The 20,180-nt window shown below is 49.3% G+C and overlaps 1 protein-coding gene across 1 annotated transcript in view; it reads left to right on the top strand.

Annotated features, from left to right (window-relative positions):
- The first annotated feature begins 1,889 nt into the window (after positions 1-1,889).
- The window catches only part of TOGARAM1 (TOG array regulator of axonemal microtubules 1), a 39,666-nt gene continuing 21,375 nt past the window's right edge, over positions 1,890-20,180 (top strand). The window contains exons 1-5 of the mRNA XM_074149294.1: positions 1,890-3,323; positions 13,127-13,283; positions 14,626-14,760; positions 16,264-16,560; positions 19,320-19,585. Of these exons, the coding sequence (XP_074005395.1) occupies positions 1,890-3,323; positions 13,127-13,283; positions 14,626-14,760; positions 16,264-16,560; positions 19,320-19,585 (2,289 nt within the window). The remainder of the gene's footprint in view (positions 3,324-13,126; positions 13,284-14,625; positions 14,761-16,263; positions 16,561-19,319; positions 19,586-20,180) is intronic.

The raw sequence follows: 20,180 nt of genomic DNA, 5'->3' as shown, positions 1-20,180 counted from the left end.
AGCATATCTGCAAAAGTCAAGATTCTATACAACAATTTTGCAGCACAAATTATATGGGGAGGGAGGGGAGGAAGAGCTGTTCAGCCACTAAAGCACTTTCTGTTCCTCTTCTGTTTGCGCTCAGTTCACAGCTTGCTCGTAGAGCCACAGAAAGGATAAAACACAAGGTGACACCACAGGGAAGGCGAAGGGAACAGTTACAGTTCAGATGCAAAAACCTGTAAAGCCAGTTATAAATAACTACGTTTAAGTTATTCTGCAGAAACAAAACTTCTTGTACCAACTCGGTAGAGATGCCCATTGCGGCACCTCACACACCTCCTGCACAGCGCCGCTCCCCCACGCCGCAGATTTGCACGGATTTATTTTACTGTTGAGCAAGAATTCAGAAGCAGGAATGTCAACCAGCCCTGAAAATAGAATGTTAGTCCAACCACTTGTGCTCCCAAGGCAAACCAGACCTTGCCCCTGGGCTCTGGACTATCAGATCCTTCTCGCAGCCTGTAGGTAAAGCTTATCTTGAAAAGCAGGGAGAGAGTTATCGGAAATAAAAAGGTTAATCAGAAATGTAAATACCCAGGATCGCTTACCGAGGAACTACTCTTCTACAAACGGTGGTGTGTGGTGATGCCCGGTAAGCGATGCCGAGCACAGCCCTTTCCTTCTGCGGAAGCAGCAGCCAGAGCCCCGAGGGCTGCGCTGCCCGAGGGCGGTATTTAAGCGCTGCCCGAGGGCGGTATTTAAGCGCTGCCCGGTTCCTCCCTCAGGCCGCGGAGCAGGGGGGGAGGGCAAGCGGCCCGGCCGGTTTAGTCACTCACTAGACAGCAGAAAACCTCAGGAGCGCCCGGCCTCAGCGCCGAGCCGAGTTTAGTTCCGAACACCCCCCAGCCACAGAAACCCCCGCCGCACCCCAAAAGAAAAAAAAAAAAAAAAAAAAAGAAGTAGTACAAGAAGCCATTTGCAAACGTAGAAGTGTTTTCCTTCTGAAGCGGGATGCTCTCCGCGCCGCTGCGCTTCACCCCTGCGCTGAAAGCTCCGACCCCAGCCGCCGCACGGGGCAAAGCGCCTTTTCCCCCGCCCGCACCCCCGCCGCAGCCGCTCTCCGGGCAGCCCGCGGGAGGGGGATGCCCAGCGCCTGAGCGCCGGCCGCCCCGCCGGTACCCCGGGACGGAGCCCACACCCTCCCGCCACCACTCCGTTTCCACCAATATCTCCCCGGGGCGGGCGGCGGGTGCTCGAGGCCGCTCCCACCCCCCGGTACGGTACGGCACCGCTCCATCCACCCCGCCCACACTCCGCACACCGAGCCGGGATACAGCGGCCCCCGCCGCACCACAAACGCGCACGAGAACCGCTACCGCGACCGGGGCGGGCGGAGCGCTGCGGCCCTGCGGGGGAGAGAGGGGCGGGCCCGGCTCACCTGCGGGCGGGGTTGGCCAGGCCACTGCAGGGCCCGGCCCGCGGTCGCCGCCGCCTCACTCGCCTCCGCTCCGACGGCAGCGCCCGGCAGCGGCAACGCGTCACTTCCGGACGCCACCGCCCCGCTCCCGCTCCCAATCAGCGGCGGGGAAGGGCCGCGCACCCACAACCCCCCACGCCCGGGCAGTACCACTCCCCACACCGTGCGGGGGGTGCTGGCCGTTCCACTTAACCGGCGGCGCAGCCCCGGCGCCGCCCGCTCCCGCCCCGCGGCTTCCGACTTCTTTAGCGACGCGTTCTCGCCCCGCAGCGCCGGCGGCTGAGGAGGGGGACGGCGAGGCGTTGTACCGGCCACCACACGCCCCCCCCCTCGCCCGCCGCGCGGTGGTCGGCACCGCGCAGGCGCGGTGCGGGGGGGGGGGGCCCTGGCGACGGCGGTGTTGTGCGCGGCGCGTTGCCGGGGCGGGGGCATGGCCGCCGCCCTGGCCCTGCCGCCGCCCGCCCGCGCCATGGAGGAGCTGGCCGGCCCCCAGCGCGGCGGGCGGGCGGCGGGACAGGGCGACGCTGCTGCTGTCGAGCTGCCGTGGGGGCCGCGACCGGCCCCGCGCGGCGAGTCCCTACGCGGGCGGCGCCGCGGGCCCGGCCGTCCCCCCCGGCCGCCCCCCGCCGCCCTGCGGGCCCTCACGCCGCCCCCCGCCGCCCGCCGCGGCCTCGGTGAGCTCTCCCGCAGCCTGGCCTGGCAGCTGGGAGGCCCCGGGGAGGCCGGCGGCCAGCCCCTGCCGCCCGAGGGGCAGCCGGTGGGGGAGGACGCGGTGCCGCCGCCGCCGCCCCCCGCCCCGCCCGGCAGCACCGGCCTGAAGTTGGGGCTGTTGCCCCCGGAGCTGCACGCCCGGCTGCTGGACCAGGAGGACTACAGGAATCGCACGCAAGCCGTGGAGGAGCTGAAGAGGGTGGTCGGAGGTGCCAGCCAGGCTGCGGTGGCCTCCACGCCGGCCCCCAGCCTCCTGGGGCTCATCAGCTTACTCTACACCCTCCTCGATGACTCCAACTTCAAGGTGGTGCTCGGGGCCTTGGAGGTGATCCACCTGCTGGCCCTCCGCCTGGAGGACCAGGTCCAGCCCTTCTTGGCACCTCTGGTCTCCGCTGCTGCTAAAGTCCTGGGGGACAATAAGCTGGCCATCCGGCAGGAGTACAACGGCCTCTTCCTGCGGCTGATGAAGGCAGCGGGTCCTCAGCCGGTGCTGGGCCTGCTGCTGCAGCAGGAGCATCTGCAGCACAAGAACTCCAAAGTCCGGGAGGAGGTGGTCAACATCTGCATCGTGGCCCTCCTCACTTACCCTAGTGAGGAGCTGGACTTGGCCAAGCTGGCCTTTGGGCTGGCTCCAGCACTGGTGGACAGCAAGCGCAGGGTCCGGCATGCTGCCATGGAGGCCTTTGCTGTGCTGGCGTCTTCCATGGGCCCCGGCAAAACCACCCCGCTCTTCAAGGCGGTGGATGCCGTGGAACTTGAGGACAACGGGGACGGGGTGATGCACGCGGTGCAGGCCAGGCTGGCCAGGAAGACCTTGCCGAAGCTAGTCGACCAAGGGTTTGTAGAGTACGCTGTGCCCATGCCCTCATCTGGTCACAACAGGGGGTCCTGTTTGCCCCCCGGTGCGGATACGGAGTGGTTGCTGATGGGCAACAGGACGCAGAGCGCACACAGTTACTGTGGGTATCACGCAAGGGAGGATGCTCTGCAGAACTCTGGCTCCCATGACGCGTATGCCGACCAAGGAGTAAGTCCAAGAAGAGTCTTGAGCGCGGGCAAAGGGAAAAACAAGCTGCCTTGGGAAAATGAGCGTGCTGGAGACAGGGATGGTGGTTCGGGAGCCAAGGTGCCTTTCACAAAGGGTGTGGAGCAGGTATGTACTCCCAGCTCGCTGGGCTCGTTTATTCTAAAGCATGTTCCAAAGGGGGATTTGAAAGTTGTCAAGGGTTTATTAAAAGTCAGGTATTTGTGAGGTATGGCTAATGCTGCTAAAGCTTTATGTGCAAGGGTCTCTAGGTGTGCATCACTCTGGGAAGGCAAATTTGAGAACTCCTTATGTCACATTTAACACTAGTAGGAACATACCTTTTTTTAAATTCAGTTGGACTCCATGCTATGCTTTTTCTGCCTAACCCTAGTGACCTGTCTCTGCCAAAGGCAAGCTAAGACCTAGGGAATGACCACAAGAGTGGGAAAACTATTTCAGAGCTTCCGTTTGTGTATTTGTGTTTGAGAGTTCCTGACTGGCTGTCAGGCTTCGAAGGCAGAGCTCTGGAGCGGGGCTGGGCCGGTGCGCTTTGGCGGCGTGCTGGCCGGCAATGAAACCTGGGGGTTGCCAAATGGCTATGTGGCTCTTGTTCCTCCCTCTGATTCGACTAGGAAAAATGTAGGTCAGGCTGAAATAGCAATTCTGATTGACCCGAGGTCTGATTTTGTCACGTACTGACCACGTCGGCAGCTGCAAAGGGAAGGAACCTTTGCAAAATTGTTCAGTTCCCTTTTACTTTGGCAGTGGCTCTGTTCTGTGACGCCTGGTTTGGATACTACCCATGGGTTTAAGATGCGTATCTGGGTGCGGTGGGTTTTGATTGGGTGTTTTCTGGGGGGTGTGTGCGTGGGTTTTTATTGGTTTGTGTTTTTTTTTTTCTTTTTTTAACTGAAAAGGTTTAATTTATCATAACTTTATCTCCAGCAAGTGAGTTTAAGCAAGTGAATCTTTTTAGAAAATCAAAAGGTTTATAGAATAGGCTTCCTCACTACCCCGTTTATGTATTCAGAATCTAATTCTTAGTTGCTTGGTAACTTGTTTCTGTGCTGGAGGAGGTCACGAGCAGCACTACTTTGTGAAGGCTGGCTTTTAATAAAGTCTCTTAATTAAAAGAAATGTGAGTTAACATTATTGCAGGGTAAAACCCTTGAAGTTCACGTGTATACTTGTGTGCACACAGGCTCCTGTCCTTCGCAGGGGTACATCTTACCTTCACTCACGTTCCTAAAGAGATCTGTATCTTTTTGAATTGATGAATCAGGCAAGTAAGTTCCCGTACAAAGCAAATAGGGTCTGGACAACAATTTGTGTAGGAAACACCTCTTGAGCAAGGAGGTTTTTCTTTTTGAAACAGCTTTTCGGTATAAGCTAATGCAACTTGTAGAATTAATAGCTAATTGCCAGCATTCTCTTGGCAAACTGGGCCAAGTTCCCTACTGCTGCTCTTTGCTGCTGCCGGGGTTTGTGGTTTTTGTAGAGCGTGAACAAAAATCAAGCCAACACACGCACCAAAACCTGGCTGCTGCTTGGAACGGTGGAGGGTCATCCGCCTGGACAGCCATCTCTCAAGGTCACAGTGCTGTGGAAAAGGGCTTTTGTTTGGTTTTTTTGTAGCCTTTTTGTCCATGGTTATCCCTGTGAATTATTGGCAGGATTGCCCAAAGTTTCCAATCCTGGAGAGAGGGAGAGAAAGCAATTAATTTATCGTTTCTGTGTTGTTGCATATGTAAAGGGCATTTAGAAATGGTGTGAACTTCAGGCTAAATCTGACCTGGGGAAACAGCTACGTATTCGCGCCTTCAAGTCAGTCATAATGAGGTACTGGCTTTACTGGGGAACATCCTTGATACTAATACAATAAAAGCTTTTTAGACTGTGTGTCTTTTTATATGTGTAGTATGAACTTCATGGGAGTAAATCCCATCTCATAATCTTGGGGTGAAAACCAACCCAACTGCTGGGGATCTGGGGTGCCAAGTGTGCAAATGTGGGGTTTTGGGTGTGTTATGGTATTACTCTCAAAGGTGGGCAAATCATGAGCAGGAAGCTCTCGTCTAAGAGCTCTGGTTGCCTCCCGTATGTGAAGCTTAATGGGGAAAAATGGAAAGAGCTTCAGATCGACTTCCTACGTCTGACAGCCCCTTGGTCTGTCTCTTCGTCATCCCAGCATTTCTCTCTGTGACTGAATCCTCGTGGGATGACAGTTTCTCTTCTTTGCTCCTTGGAAGCCTTTTCCAATTACATCACATCATGGGAATACTTCAAGCTTAAATTAACGTTTTCCTTTTGTGATCATCCTTATTCCTACATCCTTCTGTATTATGCCACGTATTTCACTCTGTTCCTACTTTTGAACAGATACAGACCTTATATTTGTGCCATCTCTTTTTGCAGAATCAGACCGGCACCAGTGTCAGCCTTTGTTGGGAGCAGGAGCTGCCCCAGTCCCTTTCCCTGTGCCGCTCTGCGGGGACTCCAGCTCTGACTTCAGCCAGTCTCGCTTTGCTTTCACTGCTGCCACCCAGCATACAGCAGGTGGCAAGGAAAACACTTTTACAGGGAGAAAATCCTGTTTGTCACTGTATTTATTCCTTTTTAATAAGAACTATTTTTTTTGCATCTAATGACTCTTTTTCTAACACATCCTGTGCCTCCTGGAGGTTCTGTTTGTCCCTGTCTCTTCCCTCTGCTTTCTGACTGGTTCTCTTTGCCTCTCACTTCCATTTTGTGTTGCTTTCGTGCATATTGAAGTTAGTAGAAAGCAGATCCGTAATTTTGAGATGTTGGGATCTGAAGACTCCGTCAGTCGCGCTCTGCCAAGGGAAACGTGTTGCTGCTCCTTGTGCACTGTCACTTGGAAGGCGTCTGAGTGGCCAGAAGCCTTCGGTTAACCGGGGTTCCTGTTGCACGGCAGGGTAGCTCCTCTCCACGTAGCTTTTTGCTGCCACGCAGGTGAGTACTGACAAGAACAGTCACCAATTTTGACTCGGACACAGATGAACACGGTACCGAAATTACGCCTGCGTTACCAGTTTGTTTAGTGGTAACGGGTCACCTGAGGTGGACAATGCCAAAAGCGTTGTTCCTGTAGTTACACCGAGAGAGCTGAAGTCTGGTACAACTCAACAGCTAGTGTTTTGCAGCCAATGGGTTTGACAAATTTGGTTCAGCCGTGTGAAAATGCAGGCTGTTCCTTTGCCGGTGGGCAGTTAAGAAGAGCGTGCAGAGGTGAGGTTTTACCGTTACCCTTCAGCTGGATCTTGGGAGCTGTGGTTTTACAAATTGCTGTGGGTTCCCAGCTGCCCACCTCTTCCAAGACGTATTAAGTCGAATATGAGTTAGACCTGGCTCGTGGAGTAGCTTTGTGTCTCTGTCCTGTCTTGTTCCAATTTAGTCTGTGTAGGCTGCTGTGACCATCATGCATCTCCCTCTCCAGTAGCAGTTGATAACTGGTGCTGGTGGCGCTTGTGTGTCGCTCAGAAATAGTGCTGGCATTCAGTATTTCAACTTCCAATGATTCCTCTTTACTTTGGTATCAGTAAAGATAAAGCCTGGCTGTAACAGTGCTCCAGTGCAAGGCAGCGATTTAATGTAGCTACTGCATCTTTGCCCTCTGTGAGAGAAAGGAACAGCCTTGTTTAAAAAATAAGTATGTCAAGGAGGCTTTTTGTTGGAAGGTAAGGCAAGCGCTGCCCACGGCTGGGGGTAAGGGAGAAAAGAGCAGGGATTCGTTTCAGTTGCCTACGCAGTGATTCTTTAAGCACCCCCATGGTCAATGGAGAGCTGGTCTGTGCAGTTGATAGAGCCTAGAGAGCTGTCTTTGTGATCAGGGACCTAATGTAGGATGAAATAAATTCTTTTCAGGACTCTGTAATAGAGTCCTATTGGCTGGACCCGCATTTACTGTGGTGGAACTTTAAACAGCAGTGTGGTTTAAGCGTTGAAACATTTATCTGGTGGCTGGCTGTTGACAGCTCTGTTACCCTCTCCTCGCATCCCGTTTCTCTTGTCCTGCTGTTGCATCTGTCTAATAGATTGTCAAGCTCTCCAGGGCAGGGGACACCTCGTTATCCAGCTTTGTGACTTTTGGTACAGGGTGTGCTGGCTCCTTGATGCTGCTTGTTTTGTCACATCCATACCATAGGACAGCTTTTATCCCGTGAAGCGTATGTATCTTCCATGGAAGTAGGTGAACTGTGTTTTCACTTAAGGCACTCTGGGACGAGTGAGCTTGGACAGTGTTTCCTGTACTTGAAGACATTCCTTGTTAACTGAAAGAGATTACTATAAGCTGTATAAACAAAGCTCTTCTCCGGGCACTTGGCAATCAAAGAGGGGGAAAGAAAGGAAGGAAGAAAGTAAGTTAGCCCTGTATCTCTTCTTAACTGTTTTCAGTGAGGTATATGATGCATAAAATTCGGGTAGTCGACTTGTTCATGCAAATGTAAAAAATTAATTATTAATTTAGACATTCCTTTGAAGTGAATTTGCTTAAAAATTAACTTTTGGAGTCATTCTGCGGTTGAAAGGATGCATGAAACGAGCTTAATGTTTAAAGTTGTTTTTCTATTAGTATTTTTAGGGTCACGTTACACAGTGATTGTCCAAGGCCATGTCTAGACTTTCCCGATCAGATAAGATGGGCAGCAGAACATGTGTAAGTTAATGTGTACTGAAAATGTTCTGTAGGTAACGCACGTTGCCTTCGAGGGCTTGTCTTTAACTGCGGCTTCCGTCAGTGATGGTAAATTGGGTTCTTGATGAAAGATTTCTCTGTAACCTGTGAAGTCCTTTGAAACTGGTTTTGTTTCATGCCCATGCGTGAATTTCGGTTGCCAGCGATGCCGCAGGACTCAGAAGGGCGATGTGGCTCTGCTAACGTAACCAAGCGTGTCCGTCCTGCGCAAAGTCCAGCTGTGACCGGTACCACGTATGGTGCCACCTTGAGTGGTGGAGGTGTCACCACCCAGTGATGGTCAGTGTGGCACTAGAGACGCAAGTGCAGAGGTTATCTTCATTTGTTGGGTTTGTGCGGGACCATAGTTACATTCAATTTCACAGACCACTTAGTGAGAAGCTCTAAAGCGAGGGATGCTTGAGCTGCCACCACCTCGATGTCCAGGGGATGCCCTTGTTCTGTGCTCGGAAAGGAGTCCAGTCCCTAATCGTAGCGGCAGAAGAAAGCGTGGCTGAGAGGTGAACCCTCAGGACCTTTTTTGGGAACGAAGTGCCTCTGGCTGTCTCTTTTGGAGCCAGAGAGTGGCCACCAAAGGTCTGGAGGGACGTGGTGAGTGCAGCGGGGCTGTTTGGTGTCCTGCTTTGAGGAGCTCACCTGAGGAGCCACCATGCCCCTATGCTGCGGCTGAATTGGGGTAAGTTACACAGGCACGGAGTTTTGCACCAGTGACGGCTCAGCCATGCTCTGCCTTGAGGTGTGCTTACAAAACGCGGCACACCCTCCTTAAAAAGGTCATTAAATAAAATATTTATACCAGTCTTTATTTCATCGGCGAGTCTTTTCTGACAACTACTATCTTTTGGTTAAAGTGCACGATTCCGCGCTGCAGCGCGTTATATACCGATATTGCAGGTTTACAGCTTAATAACTGTTCATAGAGCTTCAACTTTTCCATTTCCACCCATCTGTCAAAGCCACCCGACGGGCTCTGCCTTTGACTCGACTCTCTTCTAAATCCAAACTGGAGCAGCCTGACCTCCTCCTTACACCCCTCGGCTTGCACGGGCAGGGTGAAGCTTCTCTGGTTTCCAGCTGAATTAATAAAATGGTAACTGTTGGGTTTTTTTTTTTTTAAGTAGCTGCATTTCTCCATTCTGAAGCATATACTTAGAGGAGCCTTATAGCAGGGGCAGAGGAACACTTGGATTGCTGGAGGTGGGAAATACCTGGCAACGCAGGGTGGTAATAAATGAGTATTTTCCTTCCTACGTCAGTAAGGTGCCGTTCATTTCTCGCCCGAGCTGGCAGAGCCGGGCTGCCAGGTTCAGTCTGTTGTAAATCCCATGGATGGAGTTGTCTGAAGGCACCGATGCCTGTGAGTGTTCTCTTCCCGGGGACACTGATGGGCCATGTCTGCTCCCGGTCTGTGGGTGTAGCCTTGGGGAAGTGTAAACATTTCCAATGGGAACCACACCAGACCCTGTTCTGGAGTAAATGCTGATGTTTTCTTTAGGACTTGCCGTGATCTGCTCATCTTCTTGGGTGCTGGCGTGAAGTAATTGAAATTAGCTGCTGTGACCAAAGAAGTTGCATCCTCCAGTGGCTTCCCAGCTTGTGCCGTGGGTGGGAGGTCACACAGATGAGTGTGAGGACACCGCACTAGCAGCCTCCCTTCCCTTGTTAGATCTCGTCTTCTACTGTTCCAGTGTAAGTTATCAGAACAAAAGCGCTTTTGACAAACGTAAATGCTACCCCTGTAGACCTTCCTATCTGCGCTGCCCTGCTGGAACGCGCGAACCAGCCCATCGCCACAAAATCAATTAACTGCTGGAATTCCTGGCTGGGCTTGCCTTGTCTTTGCCTTGAAAAGGCAGCGTGCTGGGAGTAAAACATACCCTGCCCGGGAATTACCGCAGGGTGGGAGTCACCGTGGCGCTTTTCCCCTGTAAAACACGCACGCTGCAGGTCCTTGTGCCCGCTGATGAAAGCGGTGCCCTTTTGGGGAGAGGCAAGAGCATTTGAACGTTTTACAGAAGTTTTGAGCCACGTTACAAAGTCAATGGGAACTGGTGGTAGTGTCGCAGAACCGTGCTGTTTGGCAACGCCTGGGGAATTATTCTCCATCTATGTGCCGATCTGATCACCACAGAACTAAGGAGCTGGACCTCACAGAGACCTCAAGTGAGTCTTAAATATTCCAGGAAAGGAGTTTTATGAAACAAATGCTCTTTGTTTTCCACAGCGATAGCGAGGACTAAAGGCACGGGGAGGTTGACCTGTCCTCCTGCTGTGAGCTGAGGTGTCAGCCGTGGTTTTTCTGAGGGCAGGGAGAGTATTTTGGGGAGTTAACGTGATGTCTCTGTGCTCCGGTTGATCCCTTCCCCGGGAGCGGGTTGTAGGTGGTTGATACGGGTGTTGGTTGAGGAGGAGGTTTCGGCTCATGCGGTGCCCAGCTGGGAAGGGGAGGTAAGACGGGAGCGCTGGGCTGTGCTGCCGGTACCCAAGGGAGCGGGTATTTTCCGACACTGATGGTATTAGAGGAATTTAAATGAACCTGAAGCCTTTTGAGCAATCCCTTTGCCAGGGTCTGCCATCGACCTCAGTGAAAGACCCGGCAGCTTTAGGTCTGCGTTTATTTGCCAGCGCCCCACGTGCCTGTGTTTAGCAGATTTATAATCGCTGTAATTATAACTTCCATAGGAGAAAGCGGGCAGTTTTTATTCCTGTAGCTGGGGTTGAGCAAAGTTGTACAATCATGTCAGCATAGCGCAGTTTGCTCCTTCTGCAGATATTGTTTTGTCTGTAGGGAAAAACAGGGCATAAGTACCTTGTACGGATGGAACATTTATTTCTGGGCTGAAAGATCCATAGATTGGGAAGCAGGAATGGCGAGTCCTCATCTCCTCTCTGACCCTGGCTTGTAATAACCTGGAACAAATCCCTTCACCCGTTTCGACGCTGTTCTCTTTCTCATTTGTAAAGTAAAATTGGTGTTTCCAGGGGATACCCGGGCAATAAAAAGCCGGGATAGCACTGAGTGTTACCAGTACTGCTGCTGCATTTCACTCCTCGTTGTTCTTGTATACCCAGAAATCTCTGTAAAACTTCTTATTCCCTGCTCTGCTCTTGCCAAAGCATTTCATACCTGCTGGATTCTTCCTGCTGTCCTCACTAGAAACGGGATCCAGGTGGTCCATTTTCTACCGAGGCTCCTGAAGTGCTCCCTCGCTGCCTTAAACAGTTGCACACAAATATTTTAAGTGAGAGTCTAATCCCTGAAGGCCAGTTAAAAAGTGGGGTCCTGCGTTAGCACTGCCTTTCAGGGAGGAAGATTTATGTCAAGTTTTAAGCTTTTGAGCATTTTGGTGATTTGCTGAAAACGCTGCACGCTCCAGACTTTGACTTGTTGCGGGGATGACTCGAATCCCATCTGCTCAACTCGGAGCCCACGAGATGCAGCGCGTAACGCTGAATTGCAACGGGCGTTTTTGTAAGTGAAGATGAAATTTTTGCTATTTTTTGTTACCCACAAAGCCCTCCCAGGAGCAGCCGGGCTGTTCCGTTCCCGTGGCCACGTCGCTGAGCACCTCGGCGCTCGGTGCGGGGATGAGTGCCCCCCGCTTTGGGAACCGCTTGGGTTTTTAAAGCACTAAATGGAAATACAGGCAAAGTGCCGCTTCCCTTATTTATCTACTGCAGCAGGTACCACGTGTGAGTCATTTTTTCCATTTTTAAGGCGGGACGGTCTGAGAGGGAGCAGAATCAGAAATACCTAATTCAAAAGTTTGAATTGGGAAGCTGATTTTTTGAGGAGTCGTCTCGTGGGTAGGGAGGGGAGATTTACTTTCTCTTGGCTTGTGTGGATATTTTGCTAAGGTGTTGTGACTCTTCTTGGCTTGGAAGGGACCTGAAGGCTTTGTGGAAACTCTTAAAGCGTTTTGTCTATATTCCCTAACCATAAAAATGTCTATTTTAAAACATCTTGTGCGACAAAGAAAATATTATACTGTTCTAAAAGTAATTAGGATATGCTCATAGCCATGCTAGTCATCTCATGACTGTGCCGCTTCAAGTTTTAAGTTCTGGCCATGGTTTATTTTGTAATGCTTGTGTGAACCCCCGTTAAAATATGAAATATTAAATTAAACCCCACCAAGCTATTAGAGCATTTAGCTGCTGTTTATTTGAGCTAGTCATTTAACACTCCAGGCGTTGGAGCCTGTTAAATTCCCATGCCATCGGCGCTGTGCGTGGGACACGGAGCAGAACTCGGAGCTGGTGGCTCTGTGGGGTGGGTTGTGCCCAGTTTGCCCTTACTGGTTTCTCACTGGTTTCTCACAGCTGGCATTGTGCACTGACGGGAAACTGAATTAGGGATTAACGGGGAGCTGTGTTTTCACAGTGCAAGAGTCTGTGTGGAGTTCCCAGCTTCAGAATCCATCTTTACGGTGAACTGAGATCCTCAGTGAAATTAAAAAAGTAGATATTTTTATAAATGAATGTACTATGTATGTGTTAGACTACAGATTCTGCCCTCCCACAATCAGTATATTGAGTAAAGGAGGTTTGTAGGCTTAACATGACGCTGTTCTTTCCAATAATGAACAAATATTTCCATTTCTGTTCAGACTTCTCTTCTGACCTCTGTGTGGAGCCTTGTCTATGAAAGAGGACTTAATGTAGCCTGGAAACAATTTAAATTACTGATTTTACTAATTAAATCAGAAAACAAGAAACCTTAATTTAAAGCATGATCTTTTCTTTGCTAACTATTTGTATATTCAGACTTTTCCTTTAACTGTAACCGGTTCCGTTGCAAGGTGCTGATATTGCCAGATACAGTTTTCAGAGTAAATCTGAAACACGGTTTCCCTTTTTGTAGGAACCTTTCCTGCTTTTTGCTCTCCGTGTCCATGAACCTTTCTCTGCAGGTATATATGGGATTAATCCCATTTCCTTTGGTGGGTGGAAGGTATGGCTCATGTACACACTCTCTGGCTTTTTATTGCCTAAGTGATGGGGAAGAAAAACTTCTCTCTTCCATCAATTCTCTCTTCTTGCACACCTTAAGAGTGGTTTGTGTAGCTTTATCGTGCAGAGAGGTCTCTGGGCTGTGTTGGGGTCCAGGTGACAGGGTCACACGGATAATTCTGCTGTTTGTACCCAAAAGGGGTTGTGCATTCATTTCTCACACGTGAATGTTTCTTTATTTCCCTTTTTTTCTCTGCAGTTCTCTACATCCAATGATTTTCTTCATTCCCCAAATTTGAAGCCTCCTCAAGGAGCACCAGTCAGTGATGAGTTATTTTTTAGTAGAAAAAGAGCTTCAAGGAATTTATTTCAGAATAGTATAGACTTCAACTCCGAGCATTCTTCTGTTTGTGCTGGTGAGTATTAACACAGAAAAGCATTTGACCTGCTGTTTACAAAATAGATGTAGAAGAACCTGAGCATGAATTTGTAGCTGCCTGAGCACGATTCATCATTTGCTGATTTTGTTATTTATTTTCATTTACTATGAAGAATTGAGTACTGGGCAGTCCTGTTCTCACCCGTGGAGAAGTGTCCACCAGCTGGGAGCTGAGGCCGCTTTTTTTCCAGATTTTGCACTAGTTTAGGTAGACCCTGGAAAGTTTATAGAACGGCTATTTTTGCAGGCAGCAAGACCAAAAAGAACTAGTGTGGTTGTGTGAACAGAAGGGCCCGGGAGATCCCCGAGATGCAGAGCTGTCTGGTGCTTTTACAGAATTGGGGAAAAGCACCGTGTAGGTCAGCAACAGTCATTCAACCAACATTCCTTCACACTGTGAAATACAGCATGAGGTGCAGGTAAAGCAGGAAATTAAAAGGAGACACAGAACTTTACTGACTTTTGAGCAGGAATAGGATGCTGGCTAGAATAGCAGGTTTTGTCCTAAAAGGTACGCTGTCAAGAGGTAGCTGGTAGTGGCAGCAGGGAATGAAATACCATAAACTGGAGAATGTGTCGGGAAGGTCATATTTATGTACGGTGGGAACTTCAGGAGAGCAGATCAGTGCATAATTATTCTAGATTTGCGTGTTAACCTCTTTTTGCTGTGTATCAGCAGCCGGGGTAGAAAGCTGGCTGAGGAGCGAGCTCTGAAGTTTGCTTTAAAAAACTGAAAAACGTCTTGTTTTTGAAAAGCAGGTCTGTAGAAGACTGTAGGTCTAGTGCTCCACTTAATTTACACGAGCAGTGTAGCCTCGGTGATTTGTATTTTAATAGCCAAAAGGCATGTGGAAAGAGCGGGCAAGACCAGACCTGATTTGTTCCCGTCCCTTGGCAGCGGTGGGTGTCCGCGGCTCTGTCGGGGGAGCGGGGACACGCGTGGCATGCAGAGCCTGCTCTGCTCCGCTGGCAGGGACGTCACGCTAACGAAACTCACTGCCTTTGGGGGCTTCTAGGGTGTTGTCTTCCCTTTATTGTCATATATTCCAAGAGGGGAGCGGTCTGGGTTTTTCTTTTGACCCCCTGCAGTTCTCAGTTGGAAAAACGCCCTGGAAGAACAGCCAGCCGTTTTCCCAGCTTGTGCCTATCAACAGTATTAGGAGGTTGCTTAGAAACTCTTGGATTAAAGACTTTCAAAGTAGTTATTCTTTTGCACTGAAAGTTAGAATCTTAATTTGCTGTTAAATATTATTGTATGTTTTTTGTTGAACGCCATATGTTAAGTATTTACCTAGTTATTTGTGCGTGTCTTTTGACAGGTGCTGCGGGCTCTCAGCAGCCGCAGGGTTCAGGGAAACGTGGAACGCTTGGGTACACACAGACGCGCAGGAAGAGCGGGAGTGTGGACTCTGAATTACAATTTTTGGGATTAAATAACTGTCAGCAAGACAAAGGTATGTGCATTTCTAACTATTGCAAGTCAGTGCCTGTTACTTTGGAAATGTCTTTTTGTTTCTATGCTGCCTTAAGAAATAAAAACCGTTACTAAAGCGTTGTTCGGTCCCTATTCGGATGCAGTTGTGCCTCCCTCCTGTGTACTGCTTCTTATTCGTGGTTATTAATTTGCAGCCCACACCTTTGGTGTCTGACCGTAGCAGTGTGCTATATAAAAAGTGGTGCTGTAACAGAATCTGAACTCTTTTTTTGAAAAAAAAGGAGTTTTAGAGTTCTGTTAAGGTTACAGGTGAGATCAGCCCCCTGTTCACCCCCCGGGCCAGGTGGGAACCTGATCTGCTGGTTTCTCCCATGGTGCGGGGACAGCAGGGGGTCCCGGCAGGAGGAGGCACCTCTGCAACCTCCCTATGCTGCACAGACACTGTCTTGGTGCATGTGAAGCTTTTAACTGGCCTATCGTTGCTTTAATTAGTGGTGGCACTGCACAGGTAGCCAGGGCGCTGCCGTGTCCAGCCTGGTGGACCACAGTGAGAGCAGGGGTTTGATTGAGTGCACCTCAACCCTAGGGCTGGAGGACAGGATAAACCGGGACCTGGAACACATAGAAACTTGTCTATTCATCAGTAGTAATAATAATAAAAATGCCAGGTGTGCAATTAGTGGAGGAATAGATGGTAGAATAGATCATTAGATGTGGTATCTGTAGATCCAGCTGTGCTGGGCGAGGGACAGAGCTGACAGCCGCCTTGGAAGGCATGCGGGAGCTCCGTTTATTTCTGGTCACTTGTGGCCTCTAGATACTCTGTTTTTCTCATGCCTGTGGGAAGAGAGGAGAAATTTCCCCTTTGTTTTGTGCCTCTCGGTGTTCTCTCTCTCAGCCCCGCTCTTCAGAAGGCTGCCAGGAGCTCTGTTAGAACTTGTCCTCTGTTGCACCATTAAAGGCCTGAGTGCGTGCGGGGAACGCGCCTCCGGTTTTCATGGGAAACAAAAGAGTCTAGTTCCAAATCTACACTCATCTTTCCATTTCTGACCTACCACTTTTTGTTTCGGAAAAAAATAATTTGGGGATTTTATTTTTTTTTTTCCGAGGAAGTAGAATTTATAACACTTGTGCTTTATTTGTTCTCCTGTGTCACTGAGTTCCGAGAGTGGTGTTTGCTGATTTTCCTTTGTGCAGGCTTGGAATACAGAGCAGGAAGCAACAGATCCACGTTCAATTTACTTGCATCATTCATTTTTTTTAAAAATAGCTCTCTGAAACATGACTGTGAAATAGCTTAGGCTCAGACTCATTTGATCAAATGAAGAAAAGGGAAATTGATGTTTTGAGGGACAGTGCAATTTGCAAAATGAAATGAGCTGCTGTGTCTGTTTGCTTGGATAAAATGCTGACCTTCAGTTTCAACTGTGTAGAAGGAGTATTATTTTGTTGTAAATCGTTATTATAAGAGCTGTCAAAGAGGGTAATTACCACAAATTCCGTTTTCTTTCTCTTTGCTCAGTTTGTGCCAGCCTGAATTTTTCCAGCAAGACCCAGAGGAGCTTTTGCAGCCAAGCAGAGCACACCATGTCCTTCCCAGGCCCTGGTGCCAGCCAGGGAGCCTTCATCCTGCCCTCCTGCCCTCTCTCCTCGCCCAGGGGCAGCCCCGGGCACGGCTCCTCCCCGGCCCACTCTCCGCAGAGGGCACAGGACAACACCGTGAGCTTCTCCAGCTCCTGGCCCCTGAAGAGCTTTGAGGGGCTGCCTAAGCCTGGCTCGCAGAAGCCGCTTCTCGGCCAGAAGTCAGGAGACAGTACAGGTAGGAGCGGCGGCACTGTAACCACAGCGCATCCCAGGTTTGTGTTTTGAGTGGCTTCAGCAGCGGCCAGAAAACCTTTAGTGGCGGGGAAGCGGGGATTGTGCAATTCCCCAGTTGCAATTACAAACGTGAGGGTTTATAGCCCCACTAGTCTGCTCACGTCACTGGAGGCTGCTTTTAAAAAGCAAAGTCTTTGTACTTCGGTAGTTTTATATACTGGAATGTTTTATTCCTTTTGTCTTCTAAATGTGTGAGAAGAGTGTGACCAGCAGGTGGAGGGAGGTCATCCTCCTCCTCTGCTCTGCCCTGGGGAGGCCCCATCTGGAGCACTGGGGCCAGTTCTGGGCTCCCCAGTTCAGGAAGGACAGGGAACTGCTGGAGAGGGGACAGCAGAGGGCTACAGAGATGACGAGGGGCCTGGAGCATCTCTCTTACGAGGAGAGGCTGAGGGACTTGGGGCTTTTTAGTCTGGAGAAGAGAAGGCTGAGGGGGGATCTGATCAACACCTATAAATACTTAAAGGGTGGGTGTCAGGAGGATGGGGCCAGTCTTTTTCCAGTGGTGCCCAGGGACAGGCCAAAGGAAATGGGCACAAACTTGAACATGGGAAGTACCATCTAAACATGAGGAGGAACTTCTTTCCTGTGAGGGTGGCAGAGCCCTGGAAGAGGCTGCCCAGAGAGGTGGTGGAGTCTCCGTCTCTGGAGACATTCAAACCCACCTGGACACGTTCCTGTGGGACCTGCTCTGGGTGGACCTGCTCTGGCAGGGGGTTGGAGGAGATGATCTCCAGAGGTCCCTTCCAACCCCATAGCATCCTGTGATTGTGTGAGATAAAGCATAAGTATATATGCACCAGCTCCACTGTTCTTGTCAGTAGTGTATCAGTGAATAATAAATAGTCTGGAATAAAACCACACCCCAAAATCTAGCACTTTTAAAGAAAGCCAATATAGAATTAACTGTTCCTTTTAATACTCTAATTAATACATGTGGAAGAAAATACTACTCATTGCATTTTGACTTTTCTGCCTCTTTAGTTGCCTTTGCAAAATTCTGTATTGCATTTCCCACCCGCAGAATGGCTCTTTAAACCCAGTTACAGACAGGTCCCTCTCTGCTGGGAGGAGTCGGTGCTGGTTCCGTCCCAGTTCACGGTGAGAGCTGGTGGCAGAGGCTGCTGCTTGTGGTCTGGTTCCTCTGGCTTTGAAGACCTTGTGCACACATTGGTTAACCTGGAATAGTTTTAAGTTTAATTACAATTGCTTAAACAATTTAGCTGATTTCTTTCAAATACCTACTAAAGGCAATCTTATTTTAGGTTAAAAATAAGTTTAGTATCTATTCAGCTTAAACTGATTCCTAATCCCTCATGAGCGTGCCTTCTGTAAGCAAAGGAACAGTTTCGGCATACAATTTTACAATTTCTGTTTTAAAGAAATCTGTTTTAAAATTCATCTTCATTGAGACATATTTTTGCACGTATGTAGAACATTTCTAAATTAATTCTTTGGAAGTCACTGGGAGCATGTAATTTTCTCTCGCAGATGAGTGTTCATCACTTGCTGATTTTCTTTATATTATCCATAGGCATTTCAGGTTTTTTCTGTTTCTTTAGAATCACTTTGTTGTTGTTACAGCAGCTTGCAGGAGAGGTTGTTAGGCCACCAGTCTTTTTTATTCAATTAGGAAAGTTGAGTACTTTTTAAAGGTACTAAGTGTATGTTGGTATGAAACACTAATTTACAATTTTCAAAGAAAGAGACACTACCAGTAGAAGTGATTGGTACCTGAGCTTGAAATGCAGGGAGATGGAAAAGGCAGAGCCAGGAGGTACCAGAGAATCCCATGTAAGGAGGCAAGTCTGGCAACATCCTAATGATTTTGTAAAATTCAATAATGAAAAACGTGCATCAGTAAGTATTCAGGAACGGGCTTTGGCGCGTTTAGAAAATTGATGTTGGAGGAGGAATTTTGAAAGTTTTTTGAATTATGAATGACAAAACTGAAGTTGGAGAGAGAATCACTCTCTACTACTGACTTTACTCTGTGTGTGTTTATCCCCGTGGATACGTGTATGCATCCGTGCACCGAGGAGCTGAGGAAGGGTTTGGTGACACCGGGTTTTAAATACAAGGAAATAGTTTTTAGTGCTCATTACGGAGCCAATTACTGCAGGGTGCTGGAGGTGCCCCAAGCGAGGATTTCCCGATGAAGGGGGCAGAGGTGTGCACCAGGCGGTGGGTCCTCTGACCCAGGAACTTCTGAAATCCTGGCGGAATACTCAGAAGTGTTGGTTTCTTACCTTGTTAGGGGACAGGCCTTTTTGCCCGACTCAGTAAAGCTGGTTTTGTTTTCTTACTGGTTTTATTCAAATTTGCTCATACTTAGCCAAACAACCTGGCCTTGAAATGTATTTATAATGGCAAATAAAATTGCGTGCAGAAGTGTGGTTTTTGACACTCACCTCATTGTAGGAGGAGTTTTCTGGTGTGATATGGAAATGAGCCATGAAGGTTATTAAGGCACCATCCCTGGAGGGATTTAAAAGACAAGTTGACACAGTGCTTAGAGACACGGGTTAGGGATGGTTTTTATCAGAGTTGGGTTGACGGTTGGGCTAGATGATCTCAAAGGTCTCTTCCAACCCAGACAATTCTATGATTCTGGTGAATAATAGTGAATAATATTCTGGTTTATTATAGTGCTGGTTCCTGCCACCCCTCCCAAGGGCTGACATCTGCTTGTGTCTTCTTCAGGGGAGAACCTGCCAGAGAAACATTCTCCTCTGCAGCTGAAGCCCACCCTGGTGAGACACCCCACTTCCCGCAGGGGCCTGGCGGGGGCCAGACCCGTGCCCCCCATTCCCCGCCTGGCCAGCCCCCTGCCCGACAGGATGGAATTCAACCCGGCCAAGTGGAGAAACCAGGAGGGTGAGGACACGGGGCTGAAGGAAGCGGACAGGAGGCTTGCAGCCGATCTTTCAGAGCTCAGTGTTGGTGACGAGGAGGTGGACCAAGAAGAGGTTGGTTTAAATCTGACATAACGCTATTTTAATAGTTGATATAGTGTAAGCTTTTCTTTTTTTCTTCTAAACAAGAGCCAGAAAATAGTGTTTCTGACTGAAATTTTATGATGGTCTTATCAGTTCAGCAGGTTTTCAGTGAGATACCTTTGGGTGTCTGACAGAAGCCAAGTCAAGCAATAAATACTAGACATCTTCATTTCCCCTGTTTTTCTCAGAACCAAAGGTGTAATATTTTTCAGTTATCATAGCACCCAGGCAGAACTACGGGCCTTTGTACAGCTGCTGTTCTCGTTATCTTGACTTCATTTTAAATTTCATGCCAGATTTAAGTAATAATCCTTTCTTTAGTTATAGCGAAGGGCCCAAAATAAGGAATAACATCCTTGATGAAGGTTCATTTGCCTTACTGTCTTGGTCTGCCTTCCCGGGGTCACTACTGAAAGTAATTTAGGTGCTAAACAGATAGGGGAAGAGGTTTTTTTACATCAGATACACTCAGTAAGAGGAGGAATGAAGATGCAGGAGAGCTCTAGTCATTAGAGGTTTTCCTGTGTGTTTGAGCAGGAGCCCTCCTCGCTCCACACAGTTTTCG

This window comes from Numenius arquata, chromosome 6, assembly GCF_964106895.1.
Source record: "Numenius arquata chromosome 6, bNumArq3.hap1.1, whole genome shotgun sequence".
NCBI classification, from domain to species: Eukaryota; Metazoa; Chordata; class Aves; order Charadriiformes; family Scolopacidae; genus Numenius; species Numenius arquata.
Note: the sequence above shows the minus strand (reverse complement) of the source record. Positions and strands in the feature narration are given on the sequence as shown.